Source organism: Carya illinoinensis, chromosome 8 (assembly GCF_018687715.1).
Source record: "Carya illinoinensis cultivar Pawnee chromosome 8, C.illinoinensisPawnee_v1, whole genome shotgun sequence".
Lineage (NCBI taxonomy): Eukaryota > Viridiplantae > Streptophyta > Magnoliopsida > Fagales > Juglandaceae > Carya > Carya illinoinensis.
This window is the reverse complement of record NC_056759.1, coordinates 1,110,832-1,134,727: the sequence shown is the minus strand read 5'-3', so window position 1 is coordinate 1,134,727 and position 23,896 is coordinate 1,110,832. Positions and strand designations below refer to the sequence as shown.

At 33.9% G+C, this 23,896-nt stretch overlaps 3 protein-coding genes across 5 annotated transcripts; 2 read left to right on the top strand and 1 right to left on the bottom strand.

Annotated features, from left to right (window-relative positions):
• Positions 1-1,219: 1,219 nt before the first annotated feature.
• On the top strand, positions 1,220-5,463 carry LOC122318815 (E3 ubiquitin-protein ligase KEG-like). Of its 3 annotated transcripts, none has more exons than XM_043136458.1 (5): positions 1,220-1,443; positions 1,888-2,259; positions 2,365-2,456; positions 2,539-3,012; positions 4,169-5,463. In XM_043136458.1, the coding sequence occupies exons 2-5, from the start codon at positions 1,897-1,899 to the stop codon at positions 5,100-5,102; spliced, it is 1,863 nt and encodes a 620-aa protein (XP_042992392.1). In that variant the 5' UTR covers positions 1,220-1,443; positions 1,888-1,896; the 3' UTR covers positions 5,103-5,463. The 3 variants fall into 3 exon arrangements, with proteins under 3 accessions (XP_042992392.1, XP_042992393.1, XP_042992394.1); XM_043136459.1 differs by lacking the exon at positions 1,220-1,443 and adding an exon at positions 1,508-1,658; XM_043136460.1 differs by lacking the exon at positions 1,220-1,443 and adding an exon at positions 1,706-1,805.
• A 3,221-nt stretch (positions 5,464-8,684) lies between these two features.
• LOC122318972 (putative lipid-binding protein AIR1) lies at positions 8,685-9,545 on the bottom strand. Its single transcript, XM_043136795.1, has one exon. It carries the CDS (start codon positions 9,450-9,452, stop codon positions 9,072-9,074), a length of 381 nt encoding a protein of 126 aa, XP_042992729.1. The 5' UTR covers positions 9,453-9,545; the 3' UTR covers positions 8,685-9,071.
• Positions 9,546-20,104: 10,559 nt separating this feature from the next.
• Positions 20,105-23,107, top strand: LOC122318971 (vesicle-associated membrane protein 711). The gene is made up of 4 exons (XM_043136794.1): positions 20,105-20,592; positions 20,921-21,111; positions 22,099-22,262; positions 22,839-23,107. The coding sequence occupies exons 1-4, from the start codon at positions 20,376-20,378 to the stop codon at positions 22,927-22,929; spliced, it is 663 nt and encodes a 220-aa protein (XP_042992728.1). The 5' UTR covers positions 20,105-20,375; the 3' UTR covers positions 22,930-23,107.
• Positions 23,108-23,896: the final 789 nt, after the last annotated feature.

Genomic DNA, 23,896 nt, shown 5'->3' with positions numbered 1-23,896 from the left:
ATCCGATGGTCTAAACACGAGGTGAAACAAAATAGGGATAATTAGGTAATAAACCGTAAGAGTTTGATCTTGGATTCACGTTGAATTATATCATAAAGTTCCAATTGCATCAATCCATATCCTAAGACTACTATTAAAAAATTCATTTTTCTTTTAAATTATTTTTTATGTAGAGGTTATATTTATTCACTTTTTTTTAAAAGAAATTGTGCATCACTTACATATTATAAAACTATAAATATCATTTCTCTTGCATTTTCAAATTATTACTACTAATCCAATTAATTTTTATTAGATATTATATTTAACAAGAAGTTGTGCAAAATATAACATTTTATGCCTGATATCTTTAGCTTTAATGGAGATGAATATTAAATTCAAGATCCTCTGCCTAATTAGCTACCCTTTTCACATATCTTAAAAAGGGCGAATATTCTAATCATGTAATTTTCGTAATGTATTTCAACTTTTAAAGAAAAGGAAAGAAGAAAATGAAAAAGGCACCCAAGTACGTGTGTAATTTTGTTTGGATATATATATAAGTAAACTAATAATTAATTTATTTATTTTAAGGTAGTTAACTAATTTATTTTAAGAATTAATTAATTTATTTTAAGGTGATTTATACTGTTAATTCATGAAAAGACACTAAAATCTAAAATCGGATAGAGATAAATATGAAAATTAAGGGCTTGTTCACTTTCATAAAGCATCTCATCAATTTTAATTAATTATTATAATTTTTTTAAATTTTTATATAAAAATAAATAAATAATTTAACTTTTTAAAATATTAATATTAAAATAATATTAAAATAATTCATTTTAATAATATTTTATTTAACTTTTAATTTTAATACTAACCCATCTCATTTTATTCCATTTTTAAAACCAAACAAGGCGTCTCATAATATTTATTATTCTTAATAAAAGTAAATCTTACAAATATTATTAAATATTTACAAATTTCGCGCTCTTTTGTACGTTTACGATTTTATCTCTTTTTTAATTTTAGATTCTAAAAAATTGTAATAAAAATTTCAAGAGATCCGGTCGGCCTGGGACTGCAGTATGAAAGTCGTAAATTACAAAATTGTAATGCCATCCGGATCAATTAACGGGGGGCCCACCTTGGGAGACACCGGTTCATGGACAAGTGTACGTTGCTTTCAGTTTTTCAGGCCCCATTCATCGGATTGATTTCTCTAAGGGACACGTGTGTTCCTTTCAGTTTTTGGGTCTCCATTCATGATTTCATCGATTCCTTTCAGTTTTTCAGTCCCTTGGGAGTGATGTATGTGTTGTGTATGCGTCTCTGTTTCTTCTTTCACGAAACTTTCTAATCCCTCTCCCAAACTTCCCCCCACACCTGGGATTCCAACCCCAAAACTGAAATCCTTCGACTCTTGATTTTGACTCTTAATTCGTCGGCACTTAAGTCTTTGTAAGTTTTTTCCTTCTCTTGCCCCTTAAACTTTGCTTTGTAACTTAGAAAACGATTTGTTTTTGTTTTTAGTGACTTCCTTAGAATACTTAAGAAATGAAGGAGATGACGAAGTTTTGTGAATTTATGAATTCGTGTTGTTTCAATTTCTGTGTGTGATTATGAAATGGGCATGAATTGACTCCAAGTTTTTTCGTTAATAAGTTCCTACAAAGGTAGATGAAAATTTTATATGGTTAACTTTTAGAATCTGCACTTTTCCTTCCTTTCTTCTCAGAGGGTATTTGGCCTTCCTTTACATGAAAAACCATTAGCCATCATATAACTTTTGCTTTGATATTTGTACCGTAATTACTAATTGGGTATGTACTGTGCTTGTTGATTTTTGTGTCTGCCATCGTATCGAGACTGTTCAATAATCAAATTCTTGTTGCTCTATATCAGGTTGAGTGAATGGCTAAACAAATTGTTCCCACGCAACCTGGTGCTTCTTTTGATTTCGAACTTCTTGAAGATGATCCCGACCGCCCTGACGTGTTGGCCTCATCAAGCCGGACAAACCCATGGATTGAACCTGCGAAACTGAAACTTCGACACAGAATTGGGAGGGGTCCTTTTGGGGATGTTTGGTTAGCAACTCATCATCAGTCAACTGAAGACTATGACGAATTTCATGAAGTGGCTGTCAAGATGTTACATCCAATCAAAGAGAATCTCACGAGGGCTGTGCTGGATAAGTTTGATGGTTTGTTTTTCAAATGTTTAGGGGTAGGAGGCGTTTGTTCGCTGCATGGGATTTCGATTATAAGTGGAAAGGTTGAGTTTTTCGTAGTTGTATTTGGATTTGATGCATCGTAGGGAGATTACAGATATGTTGTCTCTTTTCAAGGTTGGTAGAGAATGATGTTTTCTATATTACAGATATGTATCATAATGAAATTCTACGAGGGATCCGTTGGTGACAAAATAGCTCGCCTTCGAGAGGGGAAGCTTTTGTTGACTGATGTTTTGAGGTGGGTTTTATCGTGTTTCTAATATTTCATAAAATAGCGAAGGATTGAGGGTACAATTTTGATTGTATGCTACTCGTTGCAGGTATGGTATTGATTTGGCTCAGGGAGTTCTTGAACTGCACTCAATAGGGATTTTGGTGCTTAATCTTAAACCTTCTAATGTGCTTCTTAATGAAAATGAAGAAGCGATTCTTGGTGATTTTGGTATTCCTTATCTACTGCTTGGTATTACATTGCCAAGCTCAGATATGGCTCGCAGGCTTGGCACACCAAACTATATGGCTCCAGAACAATGGCAACCAGAAGTAAGAGGTCCAATATCCTTGGAGACTGATTCATGGGGATTTGGTTGCTGCATAGTTGAGATGCTAACTGGTGTTCAGCCTTGGCGCGGGAGATCTGTGGATGAAATTTATCATTCAGTAGTCAGCAAGCACGAAAAGCCATATATTCCTGGTGGCCTTCCTCCTTTACTGGAGCATGTTCTTATTGGTTGCTTTGAGTATGACTTGAGGAATCGTCCTTTGATGACAGACATATTGCACGTGTTCAAAAGGTATCTCTCCTTTTAAATTTATATGTTCCCTTCCTGTTTACAGAGTAACAGATATAAACATATCTCCTCATATATGAGATTTCCTTTAGGTTAGCTGTCGAACATAGCAGTTATGTTGCATTTGGTCTTGCCCATTGGTTGTGATATATGACCTGCACTAAATCAAGAGCATCTTTTATCCTGTCTGTGGCTGTGTGCTATATTTGATTTAGTTTAAAACTTTATGATTTTTTTCTTCTAGGCTTACAAGTTTATGATGAAGTAGAGACAATGGGTAGATGAGTTGGTTATTCAGGGCTTCTGGGTTCGAATTTGTTAGTCTTCAGTGAAAATTTGCATTGTTAAAGCCATAGTCCTCGGGCGAAATAGAACCTCCTCCCCTATTGGAGTGGATTGTTGGATCACGGGCACAATCTCATACAGGCACATGAAACATACTTTTTTGGTGAAGTAGTCTTTGATTATTAGATATGTTGCATAAAAAATTCCTGTCGAAGCAGCTTTCCCCAATAAATGATCAAATTATTAGTTTGGTGTGGAAGCAAATTACTTTGTGCAAACCTCTGAGATGTAAAAAGAACATGGCTGTATCTACATGGAGTTGGAGGGAGCCAAGGTACTTAATTAGTGCATAGCATGATTCAAAGTTCTTTGTACTGAACGTGGCATTTTGCCTATTCTTTTTTAATATACCTTCTTACTTTTCTCAAAAAAAAAAAAAAGCATGATTCAAAGTTCTTCCAATAGTGTTATACATTATGAATACTCATATTCATGTCAAATGCTGCTTTTGAACTTTACAGAAACACATTATATCTTATTTTCCTTAATTTTCTTGTGGACTTGCATCGAAGCTTAATAGTTAGTGACTGTGTTGTCCACATTGGAGCTAGCAAGCTTGCTTTTTGTCGTGCTGACCCACCAGCGTATAAGGCTTATCAATCTGCCAGTAGGACTAGTGAGAATCAAAATGATACATTTGTTGAAAGATGCTATTTATGAAAAGATTAGACTTGTTATTCTAATAAAGCACCAGGAAAATATTCCAGTTAGTATCATTTTTACCCATGTAAAGGCAGTAATTTGATTGGGACAAATGCAAGATCTGTTGTTTGTACTTGAACTTCTGTGTTGTTGATGATCACAAAATTTGCAGCATGAAGAATGCCCTCGACAATGATGGTGGCTGGACTGATCTTGGGAGTAGGTCAATCATGGAAAAATCAAGTAATACCGGTTACACAAAGTGGTTCCTTGCCAAGGATCATCTGCAAGTGGGCGACATGGTGCGTTCCAGAAAGCCTCCAAACTCATCCAAACCTGAAAACATGGATGTCCCAGAAGGGACAGTAGTGGGTTTGGAACGTGACACAGATAGAGATGGTTTTGTTTTGGTTAGGGTCCATGGCATCCATGACCCTTTAAGGGTTCATGTCTCAACTTTGGAGCGGGTAATGTTAGGCTTGGCAGCTGGGGATTGGGTACGCTTGAAAGAAGAAGACAAGAAGCACTCACCAGTGGGTATAATTCATTGCATCAATCGAGATGGTAGTGTGGCAGTTGGGTTTATAGGGATGGAAACTCTTTGGAAGGGAAGCTCTACAGAGTTCCAGATGGCAGAATTTTATTGTGTGGGTCAGTTTGTTAGACTGAGAGCCAATATTCTGAGCCCTCGATTTGAATGGCCTCACAAAAGGAGTGGGACTTGGGCTACAGGGAGAATTTGGTGGATCCTACCAAACGGGTGCCTTGTAGTCAAGTTTCCAGGAATGTTGACTTTCGGAGATGAAGGGACCACCTTCTTGGCTGATCCAGCTGAAGTAGAAATTGTTACATTTGATGCTTGCCCAGGGATAGTAAAGAAATATAATCACCTTGAGGATTTTCACTGGGCAGTGAGACCACTTCTGATTACACTGGGCCTATTAACAGCCATGAAGTTGGGCGTCTTTGTTGGAAAGAAACTGGGGAGGTCAAATGTGAAGAAGCAACAGGCCAGTGCAATCCATACTGACAGCCAACATATGGATGGTCAAAATGCTGGAAACTCTGGGTGGATCCCTCCAAAAGTGGCAAATATGCTTTTCTGAGGTGGTGTCTGCCCTGCTCGGCATCTGTTGTGCTTATATTATCTGCCCAAAGCTGGTTACGTTTGCCAAAGAGTTCATTCAGATTGGCATAGCTAGTCAGTTGGCTAGTGAAGGGCATCTGGCTTTCCGCTAAAAAGTGCAATGGGAAATAATATTTCTACCAAATGCCTGTATATCGTACAGCACAAACATGTCTACCTGTTCATAATTGTAAATATTCACTTGCGCTAGTCTTGAGTAATTTCCGTGATTATTGTTAATGCTGGCTGGTTTAGCTTGTGAACGTGCTCATTTTGTGACTCCGGGAAACCTAGTCCTGAAACACAGGACCGGTTATGAATAGAGTGGCAATTTGCAGCTTTGTGAGGAGTATTTAGCCACTGAAAATCTTACATTATTTAAATTCTTTATCTTTTAACCAAAATAAAAAATAAAAAAAATTGGGCTGCAGTTTATATTTTAAGTTTCAGCATTTATTGAGCCTCATGGTCTTCATTAACCATCAATACAACCAACAACAGTTTTCGTTGAGTTTCTTGTAGCCCAAAACCATTCCCATAGAAAAGAGTTCAAACCATAGCGGATTTTGAATTCCTTCATATTTGCACAAGGATCGTTCTACAGTGACCGCTGGGGCTCCCGCCTGGCTTAGAAATTTTTTTTTAAAATTTTTTTATATCATTTTTTAATATTTTTAAAAAAATAAAAAAATTCTTAATAATATTAAATAAATTTTTTTTAATCATTAAAAAAAATAAAAAAAAATAAAACATTGAGAACGGTAGCTCTCAATAGGATCCAACGGAGGATCTAGTATTCTCCTTTGCCCAAGAATGGCAATCCAAACTGAGGACAGACATCACATCATAGCTCAAAAGAAGGAAGAGTCCAGAAGGAAAATTTACAACAGTCATCCCCATTTTCTCTTTCTGCAGATGCTACAATTTTTAATATATGTTACAAAATATAATGATAAATAGATGAGAAGAATATTGGGCCACCTACGAGCGAGCCCATATCGATCTCTTAAGATGCCTAAAATGAACCTCCCACCGTTAAATTTGGATATAAATTATAAAAATAGTTTTAATTAATCTAATTATTATAATTTTATGAGATTTATATATAAAATATAATAAATTATTCAATATTTTAAATTTTAAAATAATAATTATATTAAAAAATAATATTTAATTTAACTTTTATTTTAATTTATTATCCAAACCTTATCTTGATGTTGACTATGTCAATAAGAGCCACCTTCATGTGTGATTTTTTGTTTTTTTTTAGTTTTATTATTATTTTTATTTTTTTGTTTTAAATTTTGTAAACTTTAGCAAAAATATTTGTTTAAGGGTAATGCTTTTCGCACGTGAAATCAGGTAACTCCAGCATTTTTCTTTACCAAACTAAGTTATTAACTAACGTAGTTTTCGAGTGAATTAATAAAGGATCTTACTAAGGCTACCACAGATGAAAGTTATGGCCACCGAATAGATTATTAATTTTTTTAATATATTTTTAAATATTTTATTTTTAAAAATATTTATATTATTTAAAAATATTTTCTTAATCATTAAATAAATAAATAAATAAATCTGTTGCCAGTGGCCACTATCGATTTCACGTGCGAAAAGCATTGCCCTTAAACAAATATTTTTTTTATTTAATGATTAAAGAATTATTTTTTTTAGTAATATCATGAATATTTAAAAAATTGAATGAAAAAAATTAAAAAAAAAAAATTCATATTCTTGTCGGTGCTACATCTTCGGTGCAGCAGTGCTCTTTCATAAAACCTTGTCTCTCTCCCATTGATGCGATGCATGATCAACGCTATGGGAAAAGAAAGCCATCACTATGGCAAGGAAGATCTGTGTAGCAAATTATTCGATCTGCACCGCAATTAACGCTGCGTGTACTGGAAAAAGTTGCAATCGTCATCCAAGATCTTATTCAGTTTTTTTTTTTATTGATAAAATAAAGAGGTATAAAATTAAAATTAAAAATTCAATAAAATATTATTAAAATATATTATTTTTATATTAAAATTTTAAAAAAATTAAATTATTTATTTAATTTTATATTAAAATTTAAAAAAATTATAATAATTATTTTAAAATAAAATAAAATAAGAAATTTTTGAAAACGAACAAGATTACGTGCGTAAGCAGGCTCTTTACGAGGAAGAGTTACTAAATAAATAAGTTAAAAGGGTTATTAAGAGGAAGAGTTGGTCTATCAGAGTTTTACAATTATTTTTTATATATTTTTTGAATGTAACTGATCAAATTAATTAATTTATATTAAAAAAAATCACATTAATGACGGTAGATCGAATTTTTGTTCCAACAAATGCCTATTTACAATCCACGTGATCACTGCTCCCCCAAAAAAAAAAACAATAAATCAAAAGCCTATGTCGCTCACGTCACTAACTGTGCCAAACAATAAACATACGCCAATGGGGGCAGACCGGCAGAGCATGTGAGCCTCGCTTGGAGGTTTATGGCAGCTATCCACTAATAAGTACCGTACTGCTCTTCACTCCCCACGGTAGCCCCGAGGTTAATCTACGTACATATCTGCATGCGGTCCATCCCTTGAACGGGATGAGAATTAGGAACATCAACACGTTTTTTCAATCTTTTCTCTAAATTGGCTTCTTCTTATATTTTTTTTATTAATTTTTTTTTTTTTTATCCATCTTTTCTGGTACTGTTGATTTCTCATTCAATCGACAAAACCATCTTCAAGGCAGCCCGTGAGTTGAGAAACATATTCAAACTAGTACGGTTAAAATTCATTTTTTGACTGATTTTTATTTCCGATTTTACATATTTATTTTAATTAGATGTTGTTCGTATACGTCCCTTGTCTTTGAGGGTTTTTTATTCTTTTGTGGAGAAGAAATTAATGAACTTAATTTATCTTATAAAAGTAGTTAAAAAAAATAAATTTGTTTCAATCTTATAAATATGTTCAAAATCTTATACACAGATAATGAGAGACTCATTTCATCATCTTCTCTCATGTGCAGGTTAGAATCTTTTATAGTTTTTGACACATGGTAAGTAGTGTGAGCTCTTATTCATCTTGTAGAAGATTTTGATATCATAAAAAAATTTATAAACTTAACTCATCTAATAAAATTGATTTATAGAGAGATGTTTACTCCAATTTTATAAATATGTCCAGGACCTTGTGCACATATAATATAAAATTTATTCCTCAACAAGCTGTTTGGATTATTGGCTAGCTTATGACAACTAATAAGACAATGTTTTAACCACATAAAAGATATATTACAAAAATAAGTCTACAGGTTGACATGTATATATATAGAGTTGAATGCGATAAGTTATAGGTTGTAAAATTATTTTTACTATAAAGTGGATCTAACGTATAAAATCATGTACTCAATTTATGAATTTACTTTTTATGGATAATGTAGCATTTCTTAGCGGATAATTTGATGAGCATAACAATTTAATTTACTGATTAATTAATAATTCATTTGTTAAAATCCCATGCACGTCCAGATCAACTCTGCACTAGTTCCAGAAACTGAGATCTTAGGAATTAGCTTGCAAAAATCGCAACTTTATTTTTTAACTATCATGAAAACAAACAAATTACTAACAACATTACAAACAACATAGACGCAAATGAACTATATATCATGAAAAAAAAGACACGAATTTCTGATAAACATTGATCATAATTCAGGCAAAGCAATCAGCTAACTTGCTGACCTGCCTGGTTATTTGAACAAATCACAATATCAGTCCCACATGAAACAAATGGAAATTAAGAGCGAAAATTAACAAACCAAAGCAGTAATCTGTCTAGCTACAAACCCCAGCCATTAAATGAGAAAAACAACTAGACACAGTACCTTAAAATTAAGCTAACTTGCCATAGAGCTAACGAGCTTTGCCCTCGTTAATGCATGCATGCATGCATTCCCTATGCACATACGAAGCCAGGAGGAACTGACTTTTGGCAAGCACTAACAAGCAAACTAAGCGTAAGGGGCACGTTCAAGTTAATTCCAAGCACATTGGCCTTGATGGCAGTGCAAAGACATACAGCAGCTTCTAGATCGACCAATCCCGCAAGCAACGAGCAACACTTGCTCGAAATAGGGGCTCCAATCGGAAGGTTAACAAGTCCGAGAAGGCCGACGCAAGCTCCAAGCTTCAACGAGTCCATGGGACATTTTTCTGGACCAGGAGGCGGAGGTGCCAGATTTGGCATGCATGTGCCACAAGCGCTAGAGAATGTGGCGTACTGGAAAAGGAGAGAGATGACCAGAATGGTTGCGGAGAGCTTTTTGGAAGCAGCCATTGCAGGAGCTCTAAGTAGCTAGACAGACTACGTACTAGCACTACTGAATTCAAGGGCTTTGGATGCCTTTCTTTGGAGTGGAGGGAGAATCTTTTTTAAAGGAAATTGTGAGGCGTATGTTTGGAGTTTGATTGAGTGGAAGACAGAAGAAAGGGACCATATTGTAACAGTTGGAATTTTTGTATACTAGCTAGCAGCATCTCTCATGCATGTTGTGCATTCATGGGAGGTTTTTAATTACTTTGTATCCTACTACAACATCAATTTTGCCATAATTTCGCTTGGAAATTTCTATGCTATACGACAAATTAATACCTGTAATTAAAATAATAATAATTTCTGTTGGGTTTTCCTGTAATTAAAATAATAATACTGTATTGTAAAATAACATTATTGTAAAATAAATTGTATGACCACCTTGAGCTAGCCGATATATGTACAGTGCATAGTGTCAGCATAGTACTGCATAGTAACTGGCATAGTGAATAGCCGACATATGCACAGTGCATAGTGCCAACATAGTAACTGGCATAGTGAATGGCCGACATATGCACAGTGCATAATGTCAGCATAGTATTGCATAGTAACTGGCATAGTAAATGGCCGACATATATACAGTGCATAGTGTCAGCATAGTACTGCATAGTAAGCTAGCATAGTTTCCTTTGTACGCCTATATATATCGTTGAATTCTTTAATAAATTCATAAGTTTCATAATTTCTCTGAGTTCTATCTCTCTCTCTCTCCTTTTAGAAAGTTTTATAATAAATCTATCTCCCTCTTTCCTTTTCGATAGTTCTATAACACGTTATCAGTACGAAAGTTCTGACGATCTTGAAGCTAATAGTCCTCTACTTCAAGTAAGTCTTTCAATATATTTTTTGTAGTTTTCAAAATGAATATGAAATATTAAACATACTTATGTTCCTGATTTATATATGTAGAAAATGTCAAATCTTACAAAATTGGAATTCGTTGCTCTTGACATTTCTGGAAAAAATTATTTATCTTGGATCCTTGATACTGAGATCCATTTGGATGCAATGAACCTGGGAAATACAATTAAAGAAGGAAATCAAGGGTCCCTGCAGGACCGTGCTAAGGCAATGATTTTCCTTCGGCACCATCTTCATGAAGAATTAAAAACTGAGTATCTAACGGTGAAAGATCCACTTATTTTGTGGAATGATTTAAGGGAGAGATATGAACACCAGAAAACTGTAATCCTCCCAAAAGCTCGTCATGATTGGATGCACCTGAGGTTGCAAGACTTCAAAAGTGTTAGTGAATATAACTCTGCACTCTTTAAAATTAGTTCGCTATTGAAATTATGTGGTGAAAAAGTCACTGATGATGACTTGTTAGAGAAGACATATACTACTTTTCATACCTCGAATGTGCTCCTGCAGCAGCAGTATCGAGAGCGAAAGTTCAAGAAATATTCTGAACTTATATCTTGTCTTCTATTAGCTGAGCAAAATAATGAGCTTTTATTAAGAAATCACAAGTCACGTCCTACTGGTTCTATATCATTCTCTGAAGTGAATGATACTAGATTTACATCATTCCCAGAAGCGAATGGTGCATCTTTTCAAAGAAAAAGAGGGCGTGGACGTGGTAAGAAAAACTATAGAAGTGGAGGTCCTAGAAGTGACCACACTAAAAAGGAAAATAATAGATATACACCGTACCACCAGAAGTGGTTCAACTCAGAAAAAGACAAAAGTCATCAAAATAAATTTGTAAAGAAATATGAAGATGAATGCCATAGATGTGGTATGACTGGACATTGGTCTCGTACCTGTCATACAGCTAAGCACTTGGTTGACTTATACCAATCTTCCATAAAAGAAAAAACAAAGAAATTTGAAACAAATTTTGCTGAACCATCATATGCTTTAAATTCTATAGATGGAGAAGATATTGCAAGTCTTGATGTTTCTGATTTCTTTGAGGATTCTAGTGGTAGAGTTGATCATGGAAGTGTTCCTTTTTAATTAATGTATTTCCTTTATATTATTGTAAAATATTTTTATTCTGTAATGTTTTTTTTAGTAATGAAAGTTTTATATATTTTGTAGAATCATGAGTCTTATTGATGAACTTTCTATCTCCGAGATGAATAATAAAGATGTATGTCTGGCTGACAGTGCTACAACTCACACAATTCTTAAGGATAAAAAATATTTTCAAAATCTAACATTGAGTAAAGCCTATGTTCATACCATCTCCGGTTCATCGAATCTAATTGAAGGCTTCGGAAGAGCTTATATTGTGTTGCTTAATGGCACCAAATTTTGTTTTAATGATGCTCTATTTTCTTCACAATCCAGAAAAAATTTATTAAGTTTTAAAGATATACGTCGTAATGGTTGTCATATTGAAACCATTAACGAAGACGATAAAGAGTATCTTCTCATTACTAAAATAATTTCAAGCCAGAAGCTCGTATTAGAAAAACTGTCTGCCCTCTCATCTGGATTGTATTATACAAAAATGAGAACAATTGAATCACATGTTGTAATGCACCAGAAGTGCATTGATCCCAAAATATTTATGACTTGGCATGATCGCCTTGAACATCTGGGATCAATAATGATGAGACGAATAATTGATAATTCGTATGGGCATCCCCTAAAGAATCAGAAGATTATCTTACCCAATGAATATCCATGCTCTGCATGTTCTCAAGGTAAATTGATTATCAAACCATCTATCTCAAAGGTTGTTTTTGAATCTTCATCTTTTTTACAAATGATTCATGGAGATATATGTGGGCCTATTCAACCATAAAGTGGACCGTTCAGATATTTTATGGTTTTAATTGATGCATCAAGTCGATGGTCACATGTTTGTCTACTTTCCACTAGAAATGCTGCATTTGCTAAACTTCTTGCACAAATAATTAAGTTACGAGCACAATTCCCTGACTATCCAATTAAAACTATTCGATTGGATAATGCAGGAGAATTTACATCTCAAACTTTTGATAATTATTGCATGTAAATAGGAATAGATGTTGAACATCCAGTTGCCCACACACACACTCAAAATGGTTTAGCTGAATCATTGATTAAAAGGCTTCAGCTAATCGCTAACATTTACTCATGAAATCAAATCTTCCTATTTCTGCTTGGGGACATGCTATAATTCATGCAGCATCATTAATTCGAGTTAGGCCATCAGCATATCACAAATATTCACCATTACAGCTTGCATTTGGTCAGCAACCAAATATTTCTCATCTTCGTATTTTTGGATGTACTGTATATGTTCCAATTGCACCTCCACAACGTACAAAGATGGGCCCTCAACGTAGACTTGGGATATATGTTGGGTTTGATTCTCCATCTATTATCAGATATCTTGAGCCTCTTACAGGGGATATGTTTAAGGCACGTTTTGAGGATTGTCATTTTGACGAATCCATTTTTCCAATATTGGGTAATGAGAAGTCAGTGCCTGAAGCACGACAGGAAATTACTTGGGAAAATAAAACTCTTTCCCAATTTGATCCTCGTACAAAAGAATGTAATTTAAAGGTTCAAAAGATTATTCATTTGCAAAGTGTTGCAAACCAATTACCGGATGTATTTACTGACACTAAAGGTGTGGTAAAATCATATATTCCTGCTGTTAATGTTTCAGCAAGGATTGCAGTCCCTGAAGGACAAGTTGCCAAAATAGCAATAGGCGAATCTAAGATACGCCTGAAGCTTGGACGACCTATTGGTGCTAAGGACAAAATTCCTCGGAAGAGGAAAATACAAAATGAATTTGGTACTCCTGAAGAGTCCATACCAACACATGCCATAAGAGTAATTGATGCTCCTGAAGAGAGTAAATCTCCTGAGAAAGAACCTCCTGAAGAGGTATTTCATGAAATGTCTTCCCTTGAAGAGGGACGAGTACCTGAAAATAACGAGATCTCGATACATTTCATGAGTACAGGAGAAATTTTGAATAGAAATAAAACTGTTGTCGACAACATATTTTCATATAAAATGGCTCTTGACATTACCAGAAGTAATGAAGAAATTGAGCCAAGAACTGTCGAAGAATGTCGACGTAGAGATGACTGGCCAAAATGGAAATCAACTATTGAAGCTGAATTAAACTCGCTAGCAAAGCGAGAGGTCTTTGGACCAATTATACAAACACCAAAGGGTGTAATGCCCGTTGGATATAAATGGGTATTTATACGTAAACGTAATGAAAGCAATGAAATTGTACGATATAAAGCATGACTTGTTGCACAAGGTTTCCTGCAGAAACCGGGGATTGATTATGAGGAAACATACTCTCCTGTTATGGATGCAATCACATTCAGATATTTGATCAGTTTGGCAGTTATAAAAAGATTGATTATGCAATTGATGGATGTGGTCACTGCATATTTATATGGATCATTAGATAATGACATATATATGAAAATCCCTGAAGGATATAAAATGCCTGAAGCTTCTAATCTAAGTACATCCAGAAGTATGTATTCTATTAAACTTCAAAGATCTTTATATGGGTTAAAACAATCCGGACGCATGTGGTATAAACGCCTTAGCGAATATCTATTGAAAGAAGGATTTGAAAATAATCCAATATGCCCATGTGTTTTTATTAAGAAATCAGACTCCGGATTTGTTATTATTGCGGTTTATGTTGATGATCTAAATCTTGTTGGAACTCCTGAAGAGATCAGGAGAACCGCTACATATTTAAAGAATGAATTTGAAATTAAGGATCTTGGTAAAACGAAATTTTGTCTCGGCCTGCAGCTCGAGCATTTGCCAAATAGAATTCTCATTCATCAGTCAAATTATACAGAGAAAGTCTTGAAACAATTTTACATGGACAAAGCTCATCCCCTGAGTACTCCAATGGTTGTTCGATCACTTAATGTGCAAAATGATCCATTTCGTCCTTGTGAAGACAATAAAGAAATTCTTGGTCCTGAAATACCTTATCTCAGTGCAATTGAAGCCCTGATGTATCTTGCAAATTGCACTCAGCCTGATATTGCATTTTCAGTTAATTTACTTGCAATATATAGTTCTGCACCAACTCGAAGACATTGAAATGGCATTAAACATATCCTTCGATACCTTCGAGGTACGGTTGATATGAGATTATTTTATCAACATGGTTCAAATCCACAATTAGTTGGATATGCAGATGCAGGTTATCTTTCAGATCCACACAGAGGTAGATCTCAAACTGGATATGTATTTACTTATGGAAATTCTGCTATATCATGGAGATCTGTCAAACAAACATTATCTGCTACCTCTTCAAATCACTCAGAGATCATTGCAATTCATGAAGCAAGTCGAGAATGTATTTGGCTAAGATCAATGATCCAACATATTCAAGAAAAGTGTGGTCTTCCAGTGATTAATGATAGCCCAACAACTTTATACGAAGATAATACTGCTTGTATTACTCAAATTAGAGGAGGATATATCAAAGGTGATAGAACCAAACATATTTCACCTAAATTCTTTTATACTCATGAACTTCAAGAGAAAGGTGAAATTAAAATCAAGCAGATACGATCAAGTGATAATCTGGCAGATTTATTCACAAAAGCATTACCAACTGCAACATTTAAGAAAATTGTGCAGAACATTGGAATGCGGAGACTTGAAGACCTTTTATCATACACCTTTCAGGGGGAGTAATGTCTTGAAGACTTATACTGATTGTACTCTTTTTCCTTCGCTAAGGTTTTATCCCACTGGGTTTTCCTTTGCAAGGTTTTAATGAGGCAATCTTAAAGCATTTTACGGTACACATGAATATTATACTCTTTTTCCTTCGCCATTGGTTATTTTTCCCACAGGGTTTTTCCTTGGCAAGGTTTTAACGAAGCATATTCATTATATGTGGTCATCCAAAGGGGGAGTGTTGTAAAATAACATTGTTGTAAAATAAATTGTATGACCACCTTGAGCTAGCCGATATATGCACAGTGCATAGTGTCAGCATAGTACTGTATAGTAACTGGCATAGTAAATGGCCGACATATGCACAGTGCATAGTGTCAGCATAGTACTACATAGTAACTGGCATAGTGAATAGCCGACATATGCACAGTGCATAGTGTCAGCATAGTATTGCATAGTAATTGGCATAGTAAATGGCCGACATATGCACAGTGCATAGTGTCAGCATAGTACTGCATAGTAAGCTAGCATAGTACTGCATAGTAAGCTAGCATAGTTCCCTTTGTACGCCTATATATATCGTTGAATTCTTTAAGAAATTCATAAGTTTCATAACTTTTCTGAGTTCTATCTCTCTCTCTCCTTTTAGAAAGTTTTATAATAAATCTATCTCTCTCTTTCCTTTTCGATAGTTCTATAACATACTGATAATAATTGAACAATTATTGGATTTTTAGTGATAATAATTTCTGTTGGGTTTTCCTCTATTGGCATTAGTCCTACATTGGTGATGAATAAAGGAGAAGCAGGACCTAAAGCCTAATGCTTATAAAAGGAGGATTAGTCTCATTGGCTAAGTGCACTAATCATATGTTTAGCTAGTAACTTATGACTTTAGTAAAATTCATCTGTTGTCCATTTTTTGTAAAATAAGAAAATGTGAGAGTTAAAGTTTTGCTAGTAGGGGAAGCTATGTGGATGCATTTAGAGTAAAAAGAAAAATTGTGTGATTGTAACAATTTTTTACATAGGAGGATATTTTATTCCCTGATTCTGGTGGGTTTTCTCTTAATTTGAGAGTTTTTCACGTATAATTTTGTGTTGTTATTATTTTACTATTTTTCTTAATATTCCTGCAATGGATAGATCCCAGAGGATGAATTTGGAATGTCGAATTTCCAACTTCCCAACAATTTCTAATTTCAACAGGGATTTTGAATATTGCGCCAAAACCCAGCTAGCTGATAATTTCTGGCATATATGGTACTGGCTACATATTTATCTAGCTAATTTGCTTTACTTTCAGTATAAACGTACTGCCCTTTGAATGGATGGAGAAATTACAAATCTCCGGTTGCTAATAAAGCAAACTGCAGTACTACCCCATGCAAGGCACCACTCATGGCTTACAGCTTTTGAACTGTAACAAACGTGAACCTCTTGATCTGATATTCCTTGTCTTGTTTCTTTCCCAATATTTTGGTCTTTTATTCTCAATTATTGGAAGCAATGAGGTCCGGAACGTAGTTAGGATCACGTGGTCGGGCCGGGTGTTGATGGAACTGCATGCAAGCAGCTAGTGCTCTTCCTCTGCTAATATCTTTAGCCCTAGCTGGTCATGATCAAGATGGACGGTGATATTTTATGTCTGCTAGCTAGCTAGCTAGTGTTGATGGGAAACCACTCTTAATTACACTTCATGATCTCCTAATTAAACAAACATTAATATTATAAGATTCAACAACTTTGGCTTTTGAGTTTGGACTTTGGAGTAAATATATATTGATTGGACAGTAGGAAAATCTTTCCGCGACTGACCGGGAGATCATGTCAATTTTCTTCAAGAAATTGCTCATTTATTCCCATGGAAATCAGGATGATCTAATTATCTCACGTACCATTGTGTGAACGAACTTTCAAACTCCCTTTGCATTTGGGAAAATGGAAAGCACTATATATCATTTTTTTTTGTGGCACCAAGTATTGAAAAATATCATATATGGTACTTGAAGCAATCCATCGACTTTACGCTGGAAGAATATATGGCAACAAACCGATCGAGACAAGGGCTATGGACCACGCGGGTGATCAGCATGTGTAACGTACACCAACTGGCAATCTTAATCAAAAGTAAGGGTTGTCTTGTTCTGCTACAGTGAGGTATCATGAAATTCTTGAAGTTTCCCTAGATTACGTACGATTAAGATCATACATACAAACTGATCTTTAAAGTGTTGTAACAATCCCAACAAAGTATTGAAGAAGAAAATTACTTTAACTACACAAAAAAAAATTTATAAAAATAAACCGTGTTAACGTATGGTTTCATGTCGTGTATGTTAAGTTGTAAAATTATTTTTATTATAAAATAAACCTAATATATTATATAAAATTATATCATTATATAGATTTATGTTTATATAATATCTTCGTAGCCGTAACATACACAGTAAAAAGATGGACTATTCACGTCAATTCTGATTTTCTGAAAAAATTAATAAAAGAATCTATTTGGAGCTGAAGAGAGAGAGAGAGAAAAAAAAAAAAAACACCCGCACCGTTCCAAAGGTGACTAGAGCGTGAATTGAAGTGGTCGAAAGTCCAAAGGAGACTGGAGCGTGAATTGAAGTGGTGCAGAACTGCAGGGTATCCAGTAAAATCAACATCGGATTAGCTGGGCCTAGCCCACCATTAGGCTTGGCTCGCACTAACCTGCAAGGCCCAATCGATATTTTGTTTATGGGTCCAGCTTTTCTGGTCAGCTCGCTGTTCGGAGTCCGGACCAAATCATATTCTTTTGTTTGTTCATGAAAAAAAAAAAATTATTTTGTCTCTGAGCTAGGGCTAACGAGTTCTCTACAGAAACTTGAGAAGATCACATGTGTAAGTCGTAACCCATGTGCGTGTGCAAATGACCAATTTCCGTTGTTTGACTCCACCTAAATTATTATTATTAAGTTACGAAAAAGTAGAAAAAAAAAAAAAGACATTATCTTTGAGCCCCATTGCGCAAAGAAAAGCCCAGCATATCCCTTATTTTCTTCAATTTTAAGCCCATTAATCATGGGCCGGCTCATCGAATTAACCCACAATCACATTCTTTAATCAAGTGTTCGAAAAGAATCGATCACACGTGACAATAATAATAATAATAATAATAATAATAATAAGTAATTGCCGCTGCAGACGCCACGTGCAGTCCTTTTTATGTTTATTCTTTTGATTTTGTTAATACACTCACTTTTTTTCTTTTCCCCTTTTTCATCATTTCTCTCGCTTCCCATTTCAGTTCTCTGTCCAAACTATATACCAACTTTTGCTGTCTAAAATTGACACATTCTTATAAGAATTTTGTTAAATATAATTATTTTTACATATTTCTTTACATATTTTATTAATATAATTTATTAAAATAATTATTTTATATTAAAATAAAATGACATAATTAATTAATTAATTATATAATTAATTAATTAATTATATAATTAATTAATTATATTAATTAAAATGCTACTTTAAAGTGATGATTCATGACTAATGGCCACTTTATCCATTTAAGGCATGAGATTGAGATATTTAAATTTCTTTAATCCATTCTTTAAACATAAAAATCTAGTTTTTGATAGTGAGTCTTATTTATTTTTTTGTTATAAATAAAAGATGAGGTATTACATTACCTAAAATCATATTTAGTATTGTTTAAATAAAAATAATAATAGCATTTATTTTATGATTTTTAAAGGTAACAAAAACTAAATATAAACACGCCATCAACCCAAAAGGATCTCCGCCAATTAATAACTTGTAAAACATACCTAATTACTAAATAGTGAGTTGTGAGTCGTGACACTCTTGTAGAATTAAATATTTTGAGCAAGGTTTTTATGATAAACTTCTTTATATTTTAATAAAAATATAATTTTTTTTTTGTGTCTTAACGTGGAAGAATATATTTTATTATTATTATTATTAATTTTTCAATAAAGGGTGTCTCTAGTATGTCATCCAACTCTTATTTCTAAGCGTGTTCCTAGTGTGATTTTATTTTATTTTTCCCAAACATTGTATAAACATTAAAAAAATATATATACAAATTTACTAATATACAATTTTTTAAACATTTTAAAAAATAATTTAAATATACTAACATATTGGCATTTTTTGAAATAAAATGAAAGGATAATACATATTGTTGTCTTAAACAACATAACATACAAATTAAGTATATTGAAAGAAAATAAAAATGATAGTTGTAATTGTAATTATATAAATATTGCATAATTATTTAAAAAAATTAAATAAATATAAGATTTATATAAAAAAAATTTAATGTTAACTTTTTAATAATAAATTTTACTATATTTTAAAAATATTACCCACCACTTATGTATTAGAGCACTTCTAATAGTTTATTTATCATATTTTTTAAAATACATCACTAAAACCTATTATTTCTATTTTACATATTGATTTTTACAGCATACCATACATCAGTTTATCTATTTTTTATTCATATCATTTAAATATTAGACTTTTTATTCTTTTTTTTTCATTTCAAATATTTTCTCTAACTACTAATGATATCTTCATATATTTTGATATTTGTAATATCTTCCAATATACAATGTCATATAATTATATTATATTTTAAATTAATCCAAATTTATAAGCTAAACTAAAATATAAATTAATTCAAAAAATAAAAAAGAATAGATTATATAATAAAAATATTCTCAAAGCATATTATGAGAAAATATATTCTTGATAATTGTAAAAGAATATTTTTAAGATATTTAAAATATTAAAAAAAGAGAAAAAGAAATAAATTAAAAATGTTTAGATGTACAATATCTTCTGCACGTAGAGGGCTCAGCGTAGTAAAATGTAAACTAATTTTAAAATATAAAATTTAATGGAATAATATTTTAAGAGTATTTTTTTAAATTTTAAAGGAAAATGTATTTTAGAAGAGTCGAGTGCTTATTACTCGACTGCACGTAACATTTTCCAGCTCGACAGTCGTATGTATCGAGGGAAAGAGAGGAGAGGCCGAGCGGAAGAATCCCGGCTGCTTTAGAGACAATAGAATTTCGAGGAAGGAATAGATTCTTGCTGTTGATAACTTGATATAGCTCGCGCAATATTTAATTCATATTCGGAGTAGTTTACGGAGAGGGAATCGCGTTACCATTTCTAAAATTGAGGAAATTTGTTTAGACAGAGACATATAGAGAGAGGGAGGGGGATCTGTGGTGGGGGATGGCGATACTCTACGCTCTGGTGGCAAGGGGATCGGTGGTGCTGGCGGAGTTCAGCGCCACGTCTACTAACGCCAGCGTGATCGCGCGGCAGATACTGGAGAAGATACCGGGAAACACCGACACCCACGTGTCATACTCTCAGGACCGCTACATCTTCCATGTCAAGCGCACCGATGGCCTCACCGTCCTCTGTATGGCCGACGAGAACGCCGGAAGTTAGACCCTCGCCCCCTCTTGTTTTTGTTTCTTTTATTTATCTCATCCAATGGTCTCCGACTTCGATCGAGTTCCTCATAAATCGAATTTGATATTGATTTCATTTCATTTTGTGTCTAAAATTGTAAATTCGGTATTTTCTCACAAATTTAACGATGTTTGTGTTTGTATATGTGCTTAATGACGTTAGGGTTTCGTTTCCATTCATAGTAAATTTGATGTTTTATCCCAAATTCTCTGTTTTAGAAAAATGAAATATTGTGCGGTTTGTGGCATCTGGAGTGGAATAAGGTATAGATCTTAAAGCACAGACAATGTTATGTGCAGGAAGACTACCATTTGCATTTCTCGAAGATATTCATCAGAGATTTGTGAGGACTTACGGCCGTGCAGTTCTTTCGGCCCATGCTTATGCTATGAATGATGAATTCTCAAGGGTTTTGAGCCAGCAAATGGAATACTACTCGAACGACCCGAACGCTGATAGGATAAATCGACTAAAAGGTGAAATGAGTGAGGTAAATTTTGAATGCTTGTCAGTTGTCATTAACTATGATTTCAACGTTGTTTAGTTTCCTGCCCGTGTAAGTTCTCTTTGAAGAAATACTTAGTACTTTGGGCTTTCTGCTGGTCCTTTATAGCTGACAAAGTAATTCGGATACGTGATTTCATTGCATATGCGTCTCTTTGCTTGAACAATGAATGTACGCAGTTAGTTATTGTTGCTCCGTATATAACAGTATACTTGGGACGGTTAAAAGTTTGATTAAACTCTTCACAACTTATCAATGGATATAACCCTTTTGGCATACCTTTTTGGTATGAATAGTTTATCAGTTTGGGTGTGGATGTTCTTATTCGGACATCTTGTTTGCACTATTGGATTTATGTTCTTAATTTCCTGGCATGGATATGGCAAGAATTGATTGAAACTTTAGCGTGGGTTGAGGAAGGCACACCTTTGGTTAATTTGATTCAATGGAGAGATAAATCAGTGGCTCTTTCCATTGTGCAAGCAAGATTGGTTGGATTAGCCCACTTTTCTATAGGTTGTATATATTTGCTTATGTGGTGGCTTTATCGATTGCCGCTACAACGGGCAAATTTGGTTAATTCTTTATTTTATGTGTTATATCCTTGATAATATCAGTTCTTGGAGAGGGAGTCTGCCTTTTTCTATTTCTACATCTAGGATACCACTCGAAAGATCTGAACCATTATGGCAAAAAAATGTTTAATTCAGAGGGAGGTTGTGTGTTAAATCGTGTGTTTTTCCTTCAATCATAACCTGCTGCTCAAATTTAATGATTTGTTTTTTGATGAATAATGAATCATTAAATAATTTATGGTACTTTTTTTGTTAAAGTATAATTAAAATGTAATGATTTATAATAAAGGACCAAAAATTGAAATGGTTTGTATAATCTTACAGTTCCTGAGTTCTTGACTTTTTTGTTCTTGGAAAGACTATTGATCCCCAGTTTTGCAAAATTATGTCTGAGTAGGTGCGAAATGTCATGATAGAGAATATTGACAAAGTTCTAGATAGAGGCGATCGTCTGGAATTGCTGGTTGACAAAACTGCAAACATGCAAGGAAATACCTTTCGCTTCAGAAAGCAAGCTCGTCGTTTCAGAAGCACGGTGTGGTGGAGAAATGTCAAACTCACGTATGTTCTTGAACTAAAGAATCTGCGTTAGAAATTGCATTAAGGGAATATGGATGAAGCATAGCTTGTTTATGCATATGTGATAGAATCCAATATATGTTATTATTTTTGTTCAGGCCAAGTTAATTCATGATATCAACCCGTAGGGCCTAGGTGTTGGCTCAAGTGGTAAAGGCCTTGGGCTTGGGGCTATGCTCCCTAGGTCTAAGGTTCAAATCCCCTTGAGTGCAAATAATCTCTAGGGGCCCGCTATCGGACTGGGGGATTTTTCCCTTGAATTACCCGAGGTGCACTTGCGGGAAACTCCTTGTTGAGGCCTGTGCACCTCTGGGATTAGTCGGATATCATGATAAAATACTTACTCCCAACAAGAATAAACCCTTGTTTTCACTGTCTAAATTACTTCCTCCTACTTTCCACAATCTGGAATTTAAACTATAATGAAGCCATAAAATTATCATATATCCCTTCGGCTTGGAGAAGTGGTGTTTCTTGAATTAGCATTGCCTGCCTGCTGAGATGGATAACTCTTTTAGCCACTGATGAAATACTTTGAATCTGATTACATTCTTGCAGTGCTGCACTGATACTCCTGCTGCTAGTGATTGTTTACGTTGTGCTGGCTTTCGTTTGCCATGGTCTCACCTTACCTTCCTGCATTAAGTGAAGAATTGATGTCGGAGTGAGATTTGGATATGTGTTATTTTTTCAAGCCTTTCTTATCTGGTGTGATATATTGGATTTTTTGTTTTCCTAATTTCATCTTCCACTGTTGTAAGTTGCCTCGGACTTTAATTTATGCACTTCCAAACACTGAACTGTCAATATGAGTGCTTATTTTCGTATTTACTCATAGCAAGTGGAAGTGGTTCAGGCTGTATTGTCTCGCTTGATGCCTATACGGGAAGACCGTCTTGTTTTATCTTGCAGAACATGTGGCTTTTTCATTAACTTTTGCATATGAAGTGGGATCAAATGACTCGAAAAACATACAAGGTTGCCGAATGAACCATACATGCTGTCTAGATTGTCTTCAATAATGATATAAAACAAGTAACTTTACTGCAGGACAGGAACTTTCGTAGGTCATGCTAAGCCTGAAGTAGTTGGAGTTGTGTGAAGTTAAAAATCAAAGAATTCGACAAATGACTAATAAAAAAAAGAAAAAGAAAAAAAGAAATTCGACAATTCAATCTAAACCACCCATAAAAAAAAAAAAAAAAGAAAAAAAGAGAGACATGTCAGTCTGTTCATTTCACACGAGCTGACTGTTCTCAATGGACAATTATAATTTATAGTTAATTGATTTCCAATTCTTTCCTCTATATAAAAAAAAATTAAGTAATATGAACGTATGCGTTTGACACAACGAATATACAAATAAATAAATAGAGATATGTTATTCAAAGTTTTTAATTATATATATATATTTTCATAAAGCCTTGTAGATCAAGTTTTCTCTTTTTTTTTTTTTTTCTTTTTCTTTTTTATGGTATCAACACAAATCCTCATAAAATATATTTTCAAATAATTGTATCATATACTATATCTATATTTTAATGTTGTTTCACAATATTGATGTGGTATCATATATATGAATTTGGTTCAAAAGTAATGATACGCCCAATTATTTT

Bases quoted from the DNA above. Each gene is read 5' to 3' on its own strand.
- LOC122318972 (XM_043136795.1), bottom strand. From the start codon at position 9,452: ATGGCTGCTTCCAAAAAGCTCTCCGCAACCATTCTGGTCATCTCTCTC.
- LOC122318815 (XM_043136458.1), top strand. From the start codon at position 1,897: ATGGCTAAACAAATTGTTCCCACGCAACCTGGTGCTTCTTTTGATTTC. The intron at 2,457-2,538 runs GTGGGTTTTATC...TACTCGTTGCAG, and splicing joins TTGTTGACTGATGTTTTGAG to GTATGGTATTGATTTGGCTC. The intron at 3,013-4,168 runs GTATCTCTCCTT...CAAAATTTGCAG, and splicing joins ATATTGCACGTGTTCAAAAG to CATGAAGAATGCCCTCGACA.
- LOC122318971 (XM_043136794.1), top strand. From the start codon at position 20,376: ATGGCGATACTCTACGCTCTGGTGGCAAGGGGATCGGTGGTGCTGGCG. The intron at 20,593-20,920 runs GTTAGACCCTCG...TGTTATGTGCAG, and splicing joins GGCCGACGAGAACGCCGGAA to GAAGACTACCATTTGCATTT. The intron at 22,263-22,838 runs GTATGTTCTTGA...ACATTCTTGCAG, and splicing joins TGGAGAAATGTCAAACTCAC to TGCTGCACTGATACTCCTGC.